The 18,270-nt window shown below is 39.7% G+C and overlaps 1 protein-coding gene across 1 annotated transcript in view; it reads right to left on the bottom strand.

The window, feature by feature from the left end:
- The window catches only part of MTUS2 (microtubule associated scaffold protein 2), a 477,685-nt gene that overhangs the window by 97,352 nt on the left and 362,063 nt on the right, over positions 1–18,270 (bottom strand). The window contains exon 6 of the mRNA XM_075198945.1: positions 1,109–1,198. Within this exon, the coding sequence (XP_075055046.1) occupies positions 1,109–1,198 (90 nt within the window). The remainder of the gene's footprint in view (positions 1–1,108; positions 1,199–18,270) is intronic.

Raw genomic sequence — 18,270 nt, 5'->3', positions numbered from 1 at the left:
CGAAATCGTTGGCTGTGGTAAGTGTCCTTTGTGTAGGAACATGCAGCAGACAGGGCTGCGCTCACCGCCGTATCTCCTGGTTCTGGACATGCACGGAGTGATTTTTGCAGACAATACGCTCAAAATCGGCAGATATGTGCCTTGATGAATCAGGCTTAATAGGTTTGTATGTGTGTATATGGCACTTACCTATTAAGGGTTAAAGTTTCAGTAAGCTCCTTGGCATCAGCCAATAGAATCCATAGGGGAAATCCTTGGATTTCCTATAAAGTTGCTCTCATGTTGTTAATCTGCCTCTCTTGCTGGACAAAATCCCTCGCTCCCTCCCTTGCTATATTGCTGAGATGGTTTGTTATGTACATGCTTGTTGCTAACGTTTTTCTCTCCCTCCTTACAGACAAGGCACAGTTGGCAGGAAAGTATTGCGGTCAACGGCTAATACACACGGGGCTTCTGCTGATTGGCCGCAGGTCACTGCCCCCATTGAAGTAAATGTGGCTCCTGGTCCTTTTGTGTGGGAGACCCCTTGACCTGTTTTGTGCGCGCACGTCATTGTGAGTCTAGAGGGGGTGTAGCCACTCTGACGCCAGATGAAGCGCCGGCCAATCTGTAAGGGATGATATCCTTGGTTTAGTGGCTTCAGGGTATTTGGCCTACACTCGTTTGGTTTTAGTATTTGTTTGTTTAGCTGAACTTGCAATTTGCTTTCTCCGCCACCATTCTGTTTTAATTAAACTGTGATCTTATTTGCCAAATTTGCATAGGTTTCCGTGTCTTAGCATCAACATTATTCGGTTTATGGGAGTTTTCATAGAACTACGTTGTATTGTAGCATTAACACTTCTCAATGCCACAGGCAGTGTTGAAATTGTCGCAAAGTGAAGCAAGCACTTGTCAAACTGTGTGTGTGTGTGTGTGTGTGTGTGTGTGTGTGTATACAGTTACATTTGCTTACAGTATTTTTTGGAATATACGCATCTAGGTGCATTTAATAGGCTTCAGAAATGTTAAATTAGCACCTATGTGTACAAGGTCTTTGAATACACAAAACATACATACTGTATAAATCTCTGCAATTCTACACCGAGATGTCATATTGATACTCTACCTGGTGAATGCAGTCTGGGCACTTGTTTTTTGGGTGATGAAACTGCTGGTTTTATTACTTCCTGTTCTTTTTGAATCTCTTTCTTTAATCCTGAAACACAAAAAAAAGTGAGATTGTTGTGAAACAATAAAATATATGATATAGGGACAGGATAGTAAATGGTGTCGGTCTCTCTGATGTAGTACATTGAAAATTAATTCATATGGTAGTAAGAAAATCATGGTACTAAACTGGGAAAAGGGGGGATGGAGGGAAGCCTGAGAGGAGCTTTTGTATATGGCCATTATCACAGCAAAAATGTCAAGAAAATATTTCTCCTTACTACCAGAATAATAGAAGAAGCTCTTTGCCTGAGAGCAGACTCGCCTGGGAGGGATCTCAGAGGTCTCCCCACTCTCCTGCCATCCTGACTGTCAGAGACAAGCACAGTAGTTAGAATCCAAAGTAGACCTCACCAATAACCATGATTGCTCGGAGAGATCTCATCAGCACAGTCATAGTTCCTGAAAATAGTGTTGGCTTGGAGGATACATTAGGGAGGGAAATAAAATATCTACTTTGATTTTTAGGTCTTATTACTTAAGAGTACACATATTTGGTATCCTTAAGTAATGAGAGGAAGCTGATTATATTTCGGAGGTTGCACTAACAGTGTAATAGTAACTCTGGGAACAATTATGTAAATATGTATTTCTCTATATGCAGAAAACCACATTTAAGCTCCATTAGATCTACAAATACACACATATAATACTTACACCAGTCACACAAAGGATGTCACAGACTGCTCACGCACAGACTTTTTTGGATAGTCAACATAAAATAAAATAAAATAAAATATACTTATGCAATCACAAACCCACATATAAAAAAAGACGGTCTGCTCATTAAAGGTATCGACGCCCCAGATAGACAGGGTGTGACCAATACTGATGTTTCAATCAGAAACATCTGCATACATACAGCCTTGTAGAACACCTTTGCCTTTAATTATGGCTTGGCCTCACGCAGCCACCGTAACAAACAACTGCTCTTAGATTGCCCAGGCGGTGAGTGTCGGTAATAGCAATCTGAATGAGAGTGTGTGTGTTTGGTGTTAGGGAAGCGTCAAGCGACAGAGCCCATCCCCCTATTACTAAAACAGGGGCTTCTGTGAAACTGAGAATTAACCCTTGCCTGTTCACAGGGGAGGGGTGGCAAATTTTAGCTCAGGGGGCAAGACTCGACTCAGCAGCCTATGTTAAAGGGAAAAAAATGCAGGTGGCCCAGTAACCCAGTCCAAGGTAGCCCACTATGGGACTGGCCCGGGAGGATGGTGGGGAGATGCCTCCCTTGCCCCCCAGCCCAGCCAGCTCCTGCCTGTCCATATGATCCTGGATGTTGTGTAATCAACTAAGAATTTGATTGTCTAAATGACTGTGTCACCTAATAAAGAAGACAGAAAAGAGAGTGAGAAAAACCAGCCTCATTGCTATTCCCAGACACACTGAAAGTTGTTCATTTAAGTACTGATTCATTTATTGTGATAGAATTGTCTTGGGCTTGTTATGCTCTGTTTAAGGCTCCGCAACTTCTAATTAATGTAATATATTTTATCATCACTAGATTGGTATAGTAGACCATGTTAAACAAATCTGTAAATCAGTTAGAGACTGAATTGACTCAGTATTCGACCTTCAGTAATGCAGTTAATGGCTAAAAAGGTTTCTTGATATCTAACCCCAGGTTTAACTCACTAGACACTTTGTTCTTTAGAAGACTGACAGTTATAGGATGTCTCTGTTATCTTCATTCTCTGCTGTCCAGCTGACATCTCAGCCACAAGAGGTGCAGAGTATTGTCTTTTAAAGTGCAGGGACTTCTATTAGTAAAGAACAGTTAGGACAGGGTATACTTAAAAATCCGCGAGGTATATTTAGGGGGAAAATATTTTTTGAACAAGTAAAAGCTCTCATATTCTAGATTTGTTTTCATTAGATAAGGCATTGTTTTGTTTGTTATTGTATGAGAAATATTTTGCAGATGATTATGTCTCATATTTCAATCTACACAAGCCCTCTTCCCTCTCGCTCTCTTGTGGCGCGCATGTAATAAGTAGAGAGCCCAACCGAACTTGGGGGATCCGAGTAGGCTCGTGAGCCAGCTTGTTACTTTCGTGCATCCTCGGATCTGAATCGAGGCAATACGTCATTGTTGTGTTGTCGGATCTCACAGGTTTTGGATTCCATAAGTACCGTCCTCCCCAGGAGATCCAGCACCATTGCGCACACAGAAACAGTGGTAGCCATGCTCTTGTCACTTGACAAAAAATTGACTGTAAATGATTTTAAATTAATGTTATTGAGGTTAATAATAATGTAGGGATAAAAAAGAGCCAAATTATGTGATTTTAGCAAAAAAAAAATAAGGATTTTAGAAATAAATTTGGATCCAAAACCAAAACACGCAAGGGCAGTTTTGCCAAAACCAATACCAAAACACGAAGTTAATCCAGATCCAAAAACAAAACATGGGGGTCAGTGAACATCTATAGTAATAAGTGATAAGTTGGATGTATGACCTTAGTTTCATATAGAGGTGAGTTTGACACCACAATCTTTCTGTGCTGTTGGGGAACATTGCTCCTTACACTTTCTAACACTCAATCTGTGGATTGCCACTTGTCTCCTCACATCGTGACACTTCCCGTGTTACATGCCGTGCTGTCCTCATTGACATACTCACACGATTGGACAGGTCCACTGTCTCTTACGAGATCAGCGCACCCATTCTGATAAGCTGATTGGCTGTTAATTCTTCTACCTCCGCACACCTCGAAACTGAGGACATCCTAGATGAAGACTGAATTAAAAAAGGTGCTCAGAAAACGCACCTTTAAAATGTAGACAACTATTTGTTACTATGGTGATGTCAGTTGTCAACATCCTATAATTAATGCTTCAATTTTCTGAAGTTAAATTTGGAGTCACTAATTTAGATGCATATGCAGATCCCCTGAGACTGGCTCGGCAAATTGGTAAATTAACCATTACCGCAGCAGGCCAATATTGGCCAGGCTGCCGAGCTGAGCGAGATTGTATTCATAAATAACAGATTTTTACCACGGTTATTGTGTTAGTAAATAGGACCCTCAGTGCTTTGGGTGCATGTACACCATTGCGGTCCTTCTTAGATCACTTCCAAATTACATGGGACTATGGAAAGTGAAATAATTGATGTATTCTTCTTACGACAAGTATCAACTTCCTAATATCACTCGGTGGACCCACACTTCATTCATCACCTCACATTGCTCTGCCACTTTACAAACCCACTATATAATTAAGATCGTCTTCTCAATAATTCAGTAGCTATTATAAAAATCAAAAGCCTTTTTAAATGCAACAAAATGTGATCATATTCCTCCATAATTATGCCCCTTGCAGTGACTGCCACTAATATATTCTTTCAGATCCATTCTTTTAAGTTGGAAGTTTAACATGCGGACACTTAAACCGTACAGTGTAACGATTTACAGCCAGTTTAAGTGCAGTCAACTTAACTTCGCTTTAAACCAGAGTTAAGAAACCTTTTGCTTGTTAGCTGTTTGCTGAACTACAAGTTACCTACCAACCTGTGACTTGATTGTTATACTTTCCAACCGTCCCAATTTTCCCTCAACAATCCCAGTTTTCAGCTACCGAAAGGGACATATCTGCTGGATAAGAGACTAACACAAATTGGGTAAACTTTGGAAGGAATGTGGTATGGGAAATTCTGGAGTTTCCAATTGGGAATACTGACAAACATGCATAGATTAGCTGCCCGCATTATAACGTGAGGGGAAGAAGTGAAAAAAGGCAAAACCATACTGATATTTCAGCAATTAGTACATACAACCCACCTTAGTATTAATCTCAACAAGTATCAAATTTCCTGTTTACTCTGGAGGTGCCATGTTTTAGGAAGAGGCAGTAGACTTTTTCCTTTTCTTTTGTCTTGTTAATGGGAACTGAACATACAGGGGCTGAGTCATGTATGCATGACGTAAGTCTGTTTGCGCAGTGTGTCATGTACAGTAAGGACACTCCAACACAGATGCAGCCGGTTAAACTCCTGGATTTCTTGTAGATACACTTGGTTTCAGCCATGTTTAAAAGCATCTTGATTCATGTATTTAATGTAAAATAATAAATTCCATCTTTTTATTAATGATTATACTGTGAAGAGTTGTTAATTTATTTTATAATATACATATATATTTTTTTAATGTGTTCTGATGTGACTTTATATTCCACAGATCCATATACTGCAGTCTGCTGTGTGCATCTACATACGGCAAGTAACGTTTAGGCAGCCTGTACTCACACAGATATAAATGGAAAACTTATGTTGAGATCTGCTTAGATCTACGCACACATAGTGGATTAATTTCCATCTCCTCTTAAACATATGTTCTAAGTAGATTTCTGGTCCAGCAAATTCTTACAGACACTCTGTTATGTTTTGCTCCCACTGAAAGTTGCACGACCAACCAGTAAAGTGCAGAAACCCTGCAGTCTCCCTCCGCCCCGTCTCCCTGGGAAGACATGGCTGCATGTAGCTGCTGGCTCTGTAAGGTAGAGCTGACAAATTAGTTTTCTTAACTTCCATTAAATGGTGGTGGAGGAGAGGTGTGGGGAACCAATCACAAGCTACTATCTCTTGGGCTGGGTTGTTCGGCTGGGGCTGTAGGAGGATTGGTGGGAAAAACTGCTGCAGAGAGTATCCCACACAGCTCTGGCTAAGGGAAGGAAACTCTTAAACTATCACATTATCCTGGTAGTAGTGCAGCTTTAATTGGAGATTAGCTCTCAATTTAAAAACACATAAATGTATAACCCAATATAGGGACTCTCATTGTTTAGAGTTAGGACCGCCCTATTAACAGAAGCACCTTGACTGGGCGGGTGGCTTATCATACATTTGCAAATGTGTATAACTCAGGTTTCTACAAGAAGAAGAGCAGATCTTTTACTGGTTCACAGCCAGTGGCGGATCCGGGGGGGGCGATCGGGGCATTCGCCCCCCCTAGCAGCAAAAAACTAGGTCCCAGCCGCCGATTAAAACAAGAGGGGCGGGGCTAAACGAGAGCGGGGGCGGGGCTAAATGTGGGCCAGCCAATCAGAGTGGTCCCAGCCAGCGACCACAATGGGAAGGGGCGGAGCCAATCGCGGGCGGATGGCGGGGTTAAAGCAGGCCAGCCAATCAGAGCAAAGGAGGGGCGTGATTATGCAAAATCGCCCCCCCTAAACATAAAGTCTAGATCCGCCCCTGTTCACAGCAATGTGCTGGGGGATTCTACGCTCTTTAATTGCATTAAGCATTTCAACTTAAATACCCTAGTGCATCTTTACTATCATATTTTCCCTCTTATGGATTTATTTAATGCTTAAACTTGCATGTGAAAATTATTTTTGGGTATGAAACATTTCTGGATATTTAGGTAGTCACCCTTTGTATTCTTGTTTGCTTTGGTGCATTGTGGTGAGTCATTCAAGAAGAAAAGCAGAAGGAGAAGACTTGAAAGTGCACACCACATATTGTTCAGGGGTTGTAGTGGAAATTTACAAGTGGCGGTATGGAAAGTGTAAATTAATGGAATTTGATGGTTTTACAATCAGAGCAGTTCAAAGCAGTAGGAAAAGTGGCGGTATAACATCCTACCATATACCAGCTCACTTCCATCACTGGTACAAGATGTACAGAAGTATTACAAGGTTAATGATATGCTTATCAAAAGAGTGATGAGGAATGTCGATGAGATACAGCAACGGCTCATCTTTACAGAACAGTAAATACAATTAGGAAATATTATATATAGCATTAGTGAAATTTGTCTCCACACCATCGAATTGAATGGGGAACATTTGGCAATCTGGCCTTGTGTGTGTGTGTGCATGTTCGTGTGTGTGTGTTTGGGAATTTAGATTGCCAGCTCCAAAGGACAAGTACTCAGGTGTATGATCAATATTCTGTGTACAGCACTGAATAATATGGTGGCGCTATAAAAAATAAACAACAATATTACAATATACATTTGAATGTTGCATAAGCATGAACATAAGTAGACTGACATTTCATGTCTGCTCAATAGTGCTAATAAATTACAAATAAAGAGCGAGTAGCGCTATATTTGGACATGCAATACTATTAAAGCCTCCTTCCTTTATTTTGTGGTCACTTTACTTTTACGTTACTGGTTCTAAACTTAGGACTGACACAAGGGGCTCAGCTGAGTCCTGCAAGGTTTTTATTTACTGGCATATTTTTCCATCCTAAATTAGATTTGTGGCTATTGTTTGCACCTTTTTATAGTACAGTGAGGTGGATGTCTTTTGAGAAAATTAAAATACTTTACCGTATGTTTATTTTTATCAGGTAAACGCATAAAAGAGATATACTGTATTACACCCCTATAGTGCAAAACTGCCATTTCATCAAAATTGATTCCGAAAATGATGCAAGGTGTAAACAACTACATTCAGTGGAGCTTGCTTTACTTTTGACTTTGGTTTAAGATTCAGCATAGAACTGTAACACAGACATTAACTTACACTGCTTTTATAGGCCAACCGAGGAAGGGGGGTCCTAGTGCCTGGAAACCCCCCTCCAAGCCTGGGGCACTGTATAATTGAGGTGGCTGGACCCTGCCCCCGCTTCACATGTCTCTGCTTGAAAAGGGAGAGCTGTGTGCACCTAACAGTAGTGCACGCAGCATTGCCCATGTATATTATAGGGATAGGAAGAGTTGGAGAGCAGCCAAGCACTGTCTAATATTATAGCCACGCCCCCGTGCATGCTGGTCACGCCCACTGGTGGCGTGGTGTGAAAATCCCGCTCTACAAATCCTGCGTTTGACCCTGGCTTTATACACCAAATTACACCAAGCTTTCTGGTGACAGTGTCTTATTAAAACTACCGTAGATCCTCATTTTTTATTTCTGTACTGGACCATTTTTAACATTAATGTTTCATTAGAACACACAGCAAGCCTGTAGACCAAGTGATTTAAGATAGAGAGCGAGCCTCATACTCCAAGCATACCGCTATAAAGAAAAATAATATCTAACCAAGTTATTTTGGAAACCAAGCTTATGTTATCTTTAGCGAAGGCATTGCTGATATTGAAAGAAAATTTCCAGCAAGCCTGGGCCGCAGGCTCCCATCCTAAACTCCCCTATAATAACTTACTACTGCATGGTGAGGTCAACACTTTTTCTTGACTTTGTGAAGAATAACTACAAGAGATTATATAAAATGTTACAATAAAATAAGTATACATTTTGCAAAAGGAATTATTTACTATATTCTGATAACACATCTTGCAGAAGTAAAAACTAGAATACAGTTAAAAGTGAGAATTTCAGCAACCAGGAATCTTGGCTTGAAAGGTTCCAAGGGCTGAAGCTCGATTTGCAATTTTTAAAACCATCCAGGAGGAACAAATTTACCTTCTTTCATATAGATAAGATCATTCCAAGCTGACAGTACTATAGATAGTATAGAAAAGAAATTTGCTACAGCCTGCAAAGAGTTTGTTCAACGAAAATGTAATCTTTGCTCACACAGCTGAACTAAGCTGTGGGGTTTACTCTGAATTAAAAAAGAAATACTCAGAATTCAATCCCAAATTAACTTTAAATTATAAAGAAGTTCCTGCTGGGGATGGAGTGTAGACACTAGAATGCTCTAAAAGTAAAAATAGCTTCTAATCTAAGTAAAAACTACAAATTCATCTACCTTGGTGGACTAGAATGTAACATCACTTAGAAATGTCAAGATTTTCCAATATGGTTTAGGCAAACATATTATAATGTTAAAATATATTAATGTAGATCTATCATTCTCATATTATACTTTATTATTTGTTCTTAAATATCACATGTCTTATTAACTGTATGTTGGAAGAGAAACAAATGTTCAGAATTACCTTTTCATATCTATCCACAAGGATACAATGGGAGCTGCAATATTTTTATTTTAACTACTAGAATGTATGCCTAATCTATATTTCCCATTGATTGTACCAAATGCATTAGGTATTAGTGGATAGCACATATGGGGGGAGGAGACAAAATGGTAAAATACTTTTCAGGAATAATATAATTTCCAATATATTATACAGTATAAATAACTTATTAGGTACTACTGAATCAGTAAAATATGATAATTTATACAAACTCAAAAGAAAACTAATCAATTAAAAGATGATATTGCAGTGATTTTCGATATAGTTAGCGATTAACAAAGTTCTGCAGTGTTTTCCTTGTAAGAAGAGCATTCTAGGAACACAAAGATTAATGTATTAACATATTGCTCACTTTAATGAATGCAGTTATCTAAGACTCCTTTGTCTGTGAAGGGGTCTTAGAGCCTTGAAAGCTTGCATTGATTTCCAATATTATCTTTAAATTACCTTTATTTGCAAGTGTACCATAATGTCTCAATCAGATGTTGATGAGAAATGATCATTTACTATAACAGGTCAATTTAAGCAAAGACACAATTGTAATGATGCCTATTAATGAAAGTAGGTCAGGAAATGCATTACCCTTGTTTCAGGCTAAATGACCTAGTGGTCTTCCAGGGACAATCTCAGTTTTCATAACTCCTTCCCCAAAGTCACGTTTGCAGGGTATTGCAGAATCTCTACCAGAGCAATGGACCACGAGGGGTGGAGCCATGGTCAGACTGAGGGTGCGGTCACAATGAATTGGGGGTGTGGTTTGGTGGATCATGGACATGATTGGGTGGTTTGGAGTGTAACCAATTTAGTCCACATTTTTATTGGGAGGTGGGTTTTTGCCATTAGAAATTTCTAACATGGAATGCTCTTTTCCCAGAATTCATCCAGCTAGATTACCATGGGAATAGGATCTTCTGTCTGATTTACTTGATTTGTCTTTCAAGACAAAATAAACGGTGGCCTTAAATGGACTGAGAAAAACATGAAGTGTCCCACTTTTCTCTTCCATAATTAAACAACTCGTAAGATGCTGCAGAAGAATGCCTGCTATTCAGCAGCATGTTCTCAACCTCCCTGATTTAGTTTAAAATAAATGACAGATCTTATGTATCCTTCAAGCATCTGTACAGGAGCAATGCCCTAATGTGATGCAATATAGATGATTTATTCATTGTATGAATGGTCGACTTGGACTTGTTAAATTGTTATTATAAAATGATCAATGATGCTATTATCCACATCAAATTTACTATGTCTCATAGTGATTTTCCTATAGATACTACTGTCTACCAGCACGAAAGTAGCCTTAAGACTTATCCCTTCATTAAAAGTATTGATATTAGTTCACTGTTACACTTGACTTCAGCTGACCCACTGAATATTCACAAATCGTTACCCAAAGGCAAATTTCAAAGAGTGGTGAGAACCGTAGACAGCCAGGAAAAATGTTCATAGAGAGTTTGTGATATGTATTCTAAAATAATTAAAGAGTGCCATCAACATCGTCATCATCATTTATTTATATAGCGCCACTAATTCCGCAGTGCTGTACAGAGAACTCATTCACATCAGTCCCTGCCCCATTGGAGCTTACAGTCTAAATTCCCTAACATACACAGAGAGAGAGAGAGAGAGAGAGACAAGGGTCAATTTTTTTTTTTATAGCAGCCAATTAACATATTAGTATGTTTTTGGAGTGTGGGAGGAAACCGGAGTACCCGGAGGAAACCCACGCAAACACAGGGATAACATAAAAACTCCACACAGATAATTTCATGGTTGGGAATTGAACTATCAAACCAGCACTGTGAGGCAGAAGTGCTAACCACTTAGCCACCATCCTGTTAGGGTCTTAACATAGTCTCAATTGATGTTGTCAATCCTACTCCAGTATGCTGTAAGCCTATACATACTGTATATAGAGCCCCTTACAATAATGTCTGACAAGCTTAACAACTTTGCATTTATGTAATAGAACATCTTGCAGGTGTACAATGATCATTTGTAATCCTTTCAAGAGATGTCTTTTATAGCCTTGAAACGGAAATCTTAAGGTTAAACTAGTACGGGTCATTTTTTGGAATGTATAAAAGAAACAGCCTAAACAAACAGGTACTTACCCATATCTCAATTGTAACAACTGCAGCTGTATCATTAGAGGGAAAATTCTTAACCCATTCGCACAAAGTAAAAATACTATATTGAAAATCGTTATACCTGTGACTCCTGAATGTTATATACTTGTTGAAATGGGCACATTATTCTCAAAAATTGTGTAAAAAAAATATAAATCCAAAATTCACAAAAAAATAAAATAAAAGGGTCTTTATCCGCACATTTCTCTGTGGGACACTCCACTAGCCAGATTATTATAAGGGGAATTTTTATTAATGAAGTAAAACATTTTTGGATAGTTTCACATAATAGAGACCACAAAGTTTGATACTATATTTGAATTTTTTGGTCAATTATCATTTCCAAGATGCATGGGGAAGCATACCACCGGAGAATTATCACTGGCAATAAGTCTTTTCATACATGTGATAATGAGTCCTTTGATCCAATCACTGGTGAAAACACCTGTATCACCGACATTAGAGTTTTTCACCCGTTGATAAATATGCTCATGAATAGAATATAACACATTTTATGAACATGTGTTAATTTCCCAGTTTAGTTACTGAAGAGTTTTCCGTATGTTCCTCTCCAGTAGCCTAAGGCTTATTTGAGAACAGTCAGCCAACAGCACAACTGAAAACTTGTATTGCTTAAACTTCATGTTATGACTGCAACACATTTCGGTCAAACTTATAATACTAACTATAAAAGTAGGTCAAATAAGTGCAAGTTTACCCAGTGCAATGTGTATGGAATAATGCACAGCCTACTGTAACTTTCCTCACAAAACATTCTTCTACTGCTGCTCCTACAGAATCCAATATAAATTACTTCTACTAACATACAAGGCCATTAATACAACCGCACCAACATCTCTTCCCTTGTCTCTAAATATCTCCCAAGTCGACCCCACTGGTCTGTCCAATATCGGCACCTCTCATCCACAGGTTAGACTGTGCCCACTGTGTGGTATGTCCTCTCTCGTACAACAAGACTTTCCCGCACACAACATTGGGAAGGTTTAAGCATGTTAAAGAGGGTACATTCTAGCTGTGTTGAGGAAAAACAAAACCTAGCAAGGCACATATCATCATCATCATCATTTATTTATATAGCACCACTAATTCCGCAGCGCTGTACAGAGAACTCACTCACATCAGTCCCTGCCCCATTGGGGCTTACAGTCTAAATTCCCAAACACACACACACAGACCGACAGAGAGAGAGACTAGGGTCAATTTTTTAGCAGCCAATTAACCTACCAGTATGTTCTTGGAGTATGGGAGGAAACCGTAGCACCCGGAGGAAACCCACGCAAACACAGGGGGGGAATATACAAACTCCTCACAGATAAGGCCATGGTCTGGAATTGAACTCATGACCCCAGTGATGTAAGGCAGAAGTGCTAACTACTAAGCCACCGTGCTGCCCATATTAATTTATCATCCCTATTTCTGACCACATAACTGGCAATCAGATCATTTCTCTGGAAAAATCCCCCCCCACAAATACATTTTAATGATATCTGGATATAAAATTTCTTGAAAGCAAGTTTTCAATCTAAATATAATCCAGTTAAGAAATTGTCCATCTCCACATCCCTTGGTCAAGAATCCAATTGTCTGACTAGTCTTATACTTGACTATGCCGATGGTGAAACATTTCTCCTATAGTTGAAAACATGCACATTCTTTAATATGAAATGTGCATTAGACAAATCATTGCATTGACCTTGGATATATTTATACATCTAATGCCTTATTCCAATGTACACAAGTACAGACTGTCTAATTGTTCTGATTCGTCTTTATAAACTTATAGTGTTCTTTCTTTTTTTCAGCTGTCCTCTGACTGGAACACATACAACGAAACCAATATCTGAAGGCTAAAATAATTAACTTTTCATCGGCTAAGCCATCTCGGAGCCTGTCTTGTGGCTTCCCCTGTGCAAGGTCTTTGTCAGAAGTTCCCAGTGGAAAAGCGAGATTGAAGTGAAGTTACAGCAGGAGAGAAGAAGTACTCACACCTCCAGCTCGATCCTTTCTCCTGACATTTCTCTAATATTGTTAAAAATCTCTCGTCAGTTTGTGACATTTGTTAAGTGATAAATTAGAAAAAAACTCCAGAACAAAATTACATTTCTAGTGGGTCTGGAAGCAAGTTATCAAAGGTTACACAAAAGGAATGAGGCGCTAGATGTTTACTTATTACTGCGGGGAAATGCGGTTCCCAGACAAAGTGAGGCAGACAGAAATTTTATGAATTATGTCGCTGTGAGTTGACCCAGCTCTTATTTTCATATTTGTATCTTCATCTGTTCTTCAGCAAATGGAAGTTTCCTCAAATCGTTTTTGGCAGATTTATTTGCTGCTATTATTAATGTTACTATTATTATTGTGACTCTTATGTTTCCTCCAACAGCCATCTCACCTTATATTTTGAACATTGAAATGTTTTACACATTACTTTGGTTTGTTCTACAGCATAAGAATCATAAGTGGTTCACTGAAACGACTTGTAGGTATATACGTATCAGGTTTTATTTAAAATTATTAAGGAGTTAAAAGAAATAGCACTCTAGCTATAACATCACTCTAGCTATAACATCATACCATACCCAATACCTAAAAGCTTCATTTTTTTAAATCCTGATTGCACTTTGGACCTGATTTGCAGGTCTCTGGAGGTATTTTAAAGGTCGTGACCTATGGCATTTTTGCTTGAGCAGATTCACTATCATATAAACATCTCAAGAGATCTGCAAACCAATGCTAAAGTAGCCACAAATAGCTCATAACAAAAGCAGAAAAGCAAGGTAAATAAAAAAATAAAAAAATGCTTAAACATTATCTTAAGACATTTTCATACTAGAATGAACAGGATAATTATTTGAAGTTATGTGGCATTGTTTTGAAAACACATACTCACTATGATAATCAAGATTGCACAATTTGTGGCTTTTCCTTACTTTCACTTACTAAATAAATGTACTATGAAATAATATGTGTCTCTGACTGACAAAATTTAGCGGCCTCTGTTCCATACTGTATAACAGTGATGCACTATTATACAGTATGGTGCTATGGTAGCAATCTTTGAATCTTTATCATATGTGATGATTAGTTGCCATCTCTCTTATTTTGCATGGTGTAAACAGTTAATATAATCTATCTGCCAATGGGGTCAGTTTGCATGGTATTTGTTGTCCGAGGCTGTTTCTGCTTGGTGTGTTGTACATACTCCACTACAATCACTCCATGGGGTAAATATATCAAACCTCATAAAAAGGAAAGGTGGAGTTATTGCCCATAGCAACCAATCAGATTTTAGCTTTCATTTATTTAGTGCATTCCAGAAAATGATCGCTAGAATTCGATTGGTTGCTATTGGCGACACCTCTACTTTTCAGGAGTTTTGATAAATCTACCCCAGCCATAAGTCTATATCTGTAGTATTGTGTAAGACAGCGATTATACACTGATTTCCATACGTCTATTTTTGATGTATTGTATAAAAGGATGTCTCTGTCTGGTGCATAGGAGCCAGCTCTGTGGGTGTTTGAGCACCCCCAATATTTCTGCTGCACTAACAATGTCTATTCATGGCATTTTTTCAGTCACATGTAGGGAGGTTTAATGAGAGCACCCCCCAACCATATTTAAAAGTTCAGACCTACGGTCTGGTATTGTACATAATCTCCCACAAATACTAGTACAAGTTTATTTTTGCAGTATTGTATAATGTTATCTTTTGTCTGGTGTATGCAAATTTAATTATAGTTACCTTACATATAATAAGTGCCAATTAGAATGAACTAGTAGGATGAACCGAACTAGACCCTTCCCACTCCACACTCTCCCTTACTAACATCCCCCTCTAACTTTCCTCCACCTATTACACAAATTGATCAACGACTTTCTAGTTTTTGCCAGGTATTTGATGTTTATTAATAAGTTTGATATTATTTGATATACATATACTTTATATCCCACCATCCAACCACCCCCTGATTTTACCCTCAGATAAATGTTATTTTCTTTGTGCAAAAAAATTAACTAAAATATATTTTTAAAAAAAAAAAGGAAATAAGAGGATGTCCTTGTCCGACGTAAAACGGTAAGATAACAGTAATGCCACAGTAAGAAATTACTTTCATGGGGCCTGATTCATTAAGGATCTTAACTTGAGAAACTTCTTATTTCAGTCTCCTGGACAAAACCATGTTACAATGCAAGGGGTGCAAATTAGTTTTCTGTTTTGCACATAAGTTAAATACTGCCTGTTTTTTCATGTAGCACACAACTATCAACTTTAAATTTCAGTGTACAAATAAGCTATCAAGTATTTGTGTGCTACATGAAAAAACAGGCAGTATTTAACTTATGTGCAAAACAGAAAACTAATTTGCACCCCTTGCATTGTAACATGGTTTTGTCCAGGAGACTGAAATAAGAAGTTTCTCAAGTTAAGATCCTTAATGAATCAGGCCCATAATGTTTATTCGTGGTTACATTCTGGATAAAGAGGAACCACTCCTGGGAGGTTAGTCATTCCAGGCTATCTCCAAGGGTCACTCTGCTGAGAAGTTATGGGCTTCCACTCAGCTGAACAGAGCTGCTGTTGTCAGATACACCTAATGCATCTGAATGTGTACATTTCATTCTTACCATAAAAGAGAAGCAGGGATGCTGAATATTACCCCATTCATACTGCACCAAAATCCCGGGTTTTTCCCGGGGCGAGCTCAAACGACCCGGGTCTTGGTGCAGTATGAATGGTACAAGTGAAAAATCCCGGGTCTAAAAACCCGGGTCTTCAACCCGGGATTTATCAAGGGGTAATTCCCGGGTCGGACCCGGGTTGCCTGCACTATGAATGGTGCAACCCGGGTTTTTGCATAGCAGAGAGAGAGAGAGAATTTTTTTTTCATATTCCAGCTTTCAGCCAATGAAAAGTGCTCTGGTGATGACTCCCACAAATTTGACTTGTGCAGTATGAATGGGGTCAACCCGGGAAATTCCCGGGTCCGAGGTGCAGTATGAATGGTGTTTCTGAGCTGGGACGGTCCGAGACCATGCAAAAACCCGGCTTCAAAAACCAGGGATATTGCAGGGGCGGCAGTATGAAAGTGGTATAACTCAGATATTTTGTGTCAGAGAGGGAAGGGGCTGGAATATGACACTGTCAGGACAATCTGTACTCTGTAACTGTGACCTGGGAGACTTATAAAGGAGCCAGAATAGAGGGAAAATGTGGAAAGACCGACACTGGGAAAAAGGAAAGATCCACAGAAAAAGGGAAAAAAAGGAGAACGGGTTTGAAAGAAAGACACAGCGTATATATATAAGTAGAAAAATATGAATAGGAAGTAGATAGAGAAATTATAGATAAGCATAAGACATGACAAAATAATTAGCGTTTAATGAGAAAGAATGAAAAAATTAAAATGATTCAAAGGCTATCAGAGAGAGCGCGAGAGAGAGCGAGAGAGAGCGTGAGAGAGCGTGAGAGAGCGTGAGAGAGCGTGAGAGAGAGCGAGAGAGAGCAAGAGAGAGCGTGAGAGAGAGCGTGAGAGAGAGCGTGAGAGAGAGCGTGAGAGCGTGAGAGAGCGAGAGCGAGAGAGAAGAAACTGTGAGAGACAGTTAGTGAAATTGTATAAGAAATCCAGTCAAATAATGGCCTCCAGTCAGTCAGTTTGGTAGTCAATATAAGACTAATAACTTGGCTAGTTAATACTTTGTCTAATAGTTAATTCAATAATAACTTTTGCGCAACTAACCAGTAAGTTAATGAACAACTGTCCTGTAGTCAGTCAGATGTTAATGATCTGTCAGGTAGACAGTCATCATGCTTACAGTGAGACAACAGGAGTATTAGCAGTCAGTAACCTGACAGGCAGCGACCATGAAGAACTAAGGATTTATGGATTTAGCCAGAGAATAATGATAATTGGTGACAAAACCGAGGTAAAAGCAAGGTAGCAAGGTACATAAGACTGTTAAGCAAATTGTTAGAGGAATTAATAGTGGTAAACTCTGTGCCCCTCATTAATCTCCTACCCATGCAATGCATTTTCCCGTATCCCTCTTACAATGAATTCATCTTCCTTAAGAAGTGTTGAGTTCCTCAGGGTCTCGTTGCAACTGGGTCCTCACTTCTCTGCGCCTATGGGTCAGCTGCATCCTCTCCAGAGACAGGTTAGCTGGAACCCTCCAGAGACAGAATAGCTGGAACTCTCCAGAGACAGGAGAGCCGGAACCCTCCAGAGACAGGATAGCCGGAACTCTCCAGAGACAGGATAGCTGGAACCCTCTAGAGACAGGATAGCCGGAACCCTCCAGAGACAGGATAGCTAGAACCCTCCAGAGACAGGATAGCCGGAACCATCCAGAGACAGGATAGCCGGAACCCTTAAACCATCTGTCTGTCTTTTCGTCTATATTTAAGAAGTATGTTTCTCCAACATGCAGACTGCCATCACTGATCCTACATTCAAGGACTAATCTTATACAAACTGCTTGTTATCTTTTCTGTCTAATAAATAAAACAAAGCAAAAAATCAGGATAGCTGGAACCCTCCAGAGACAGGATAGTCGGAACCCTCCAGAGACAGGATAGCCGGAAACCTCCAGAGACAGGATAGCCGGAACCCTCCAGAGACAGGAGAGCCGGAACCCTCCAGAGACAGGATAGCCGGAACTCTCCAGAGATCAAATAGCCGGAACCCTCCAGAGACAGCATAGCCAGAACCCTCCAGAGACAGCATAGCCAGAACCCTCCAGAGACAGGATAGCCAGAACCCTCCAGAGACAGGATAGCCAGAACCCTCCAGAGACAGGATAGCCAGAACCCTCCAGAGACAGGATAGCCGGAAACCTCCAGACACAGGATAGCCGGAACCCTCCAGAGACAGGATAGCCGGAACCCTCCAGAGACAGGATAGCCGGAACCCTCCAGAGACAGGAGAGCCGGAACCCTCCAGAGACAGGATAGCCGGAACCCTCCAGAGACAGGAGAGCCGGAACCCTCCAGAGACAGGAGAGCCGGAACCCTCCAG

Source organism: Mixophyes fleayi, chromosome 2 (genome assembly GCF_038048845.1).
Source record: "Mixophyes fleayi isolate aMixFle1 chromosome 2, aMixFle1.hap1, whole genome shotgun sequence".
Classification (NCBI taxonomy): Eukaryota; Metazoa; Chordata; class Amphibia; order Anura; family Limnodynastidae; genus Mixophyes; species Mixophyes fleayi.
This window is presented reverse-complemented; position numbering and strand designations above follow the sequence as displayed.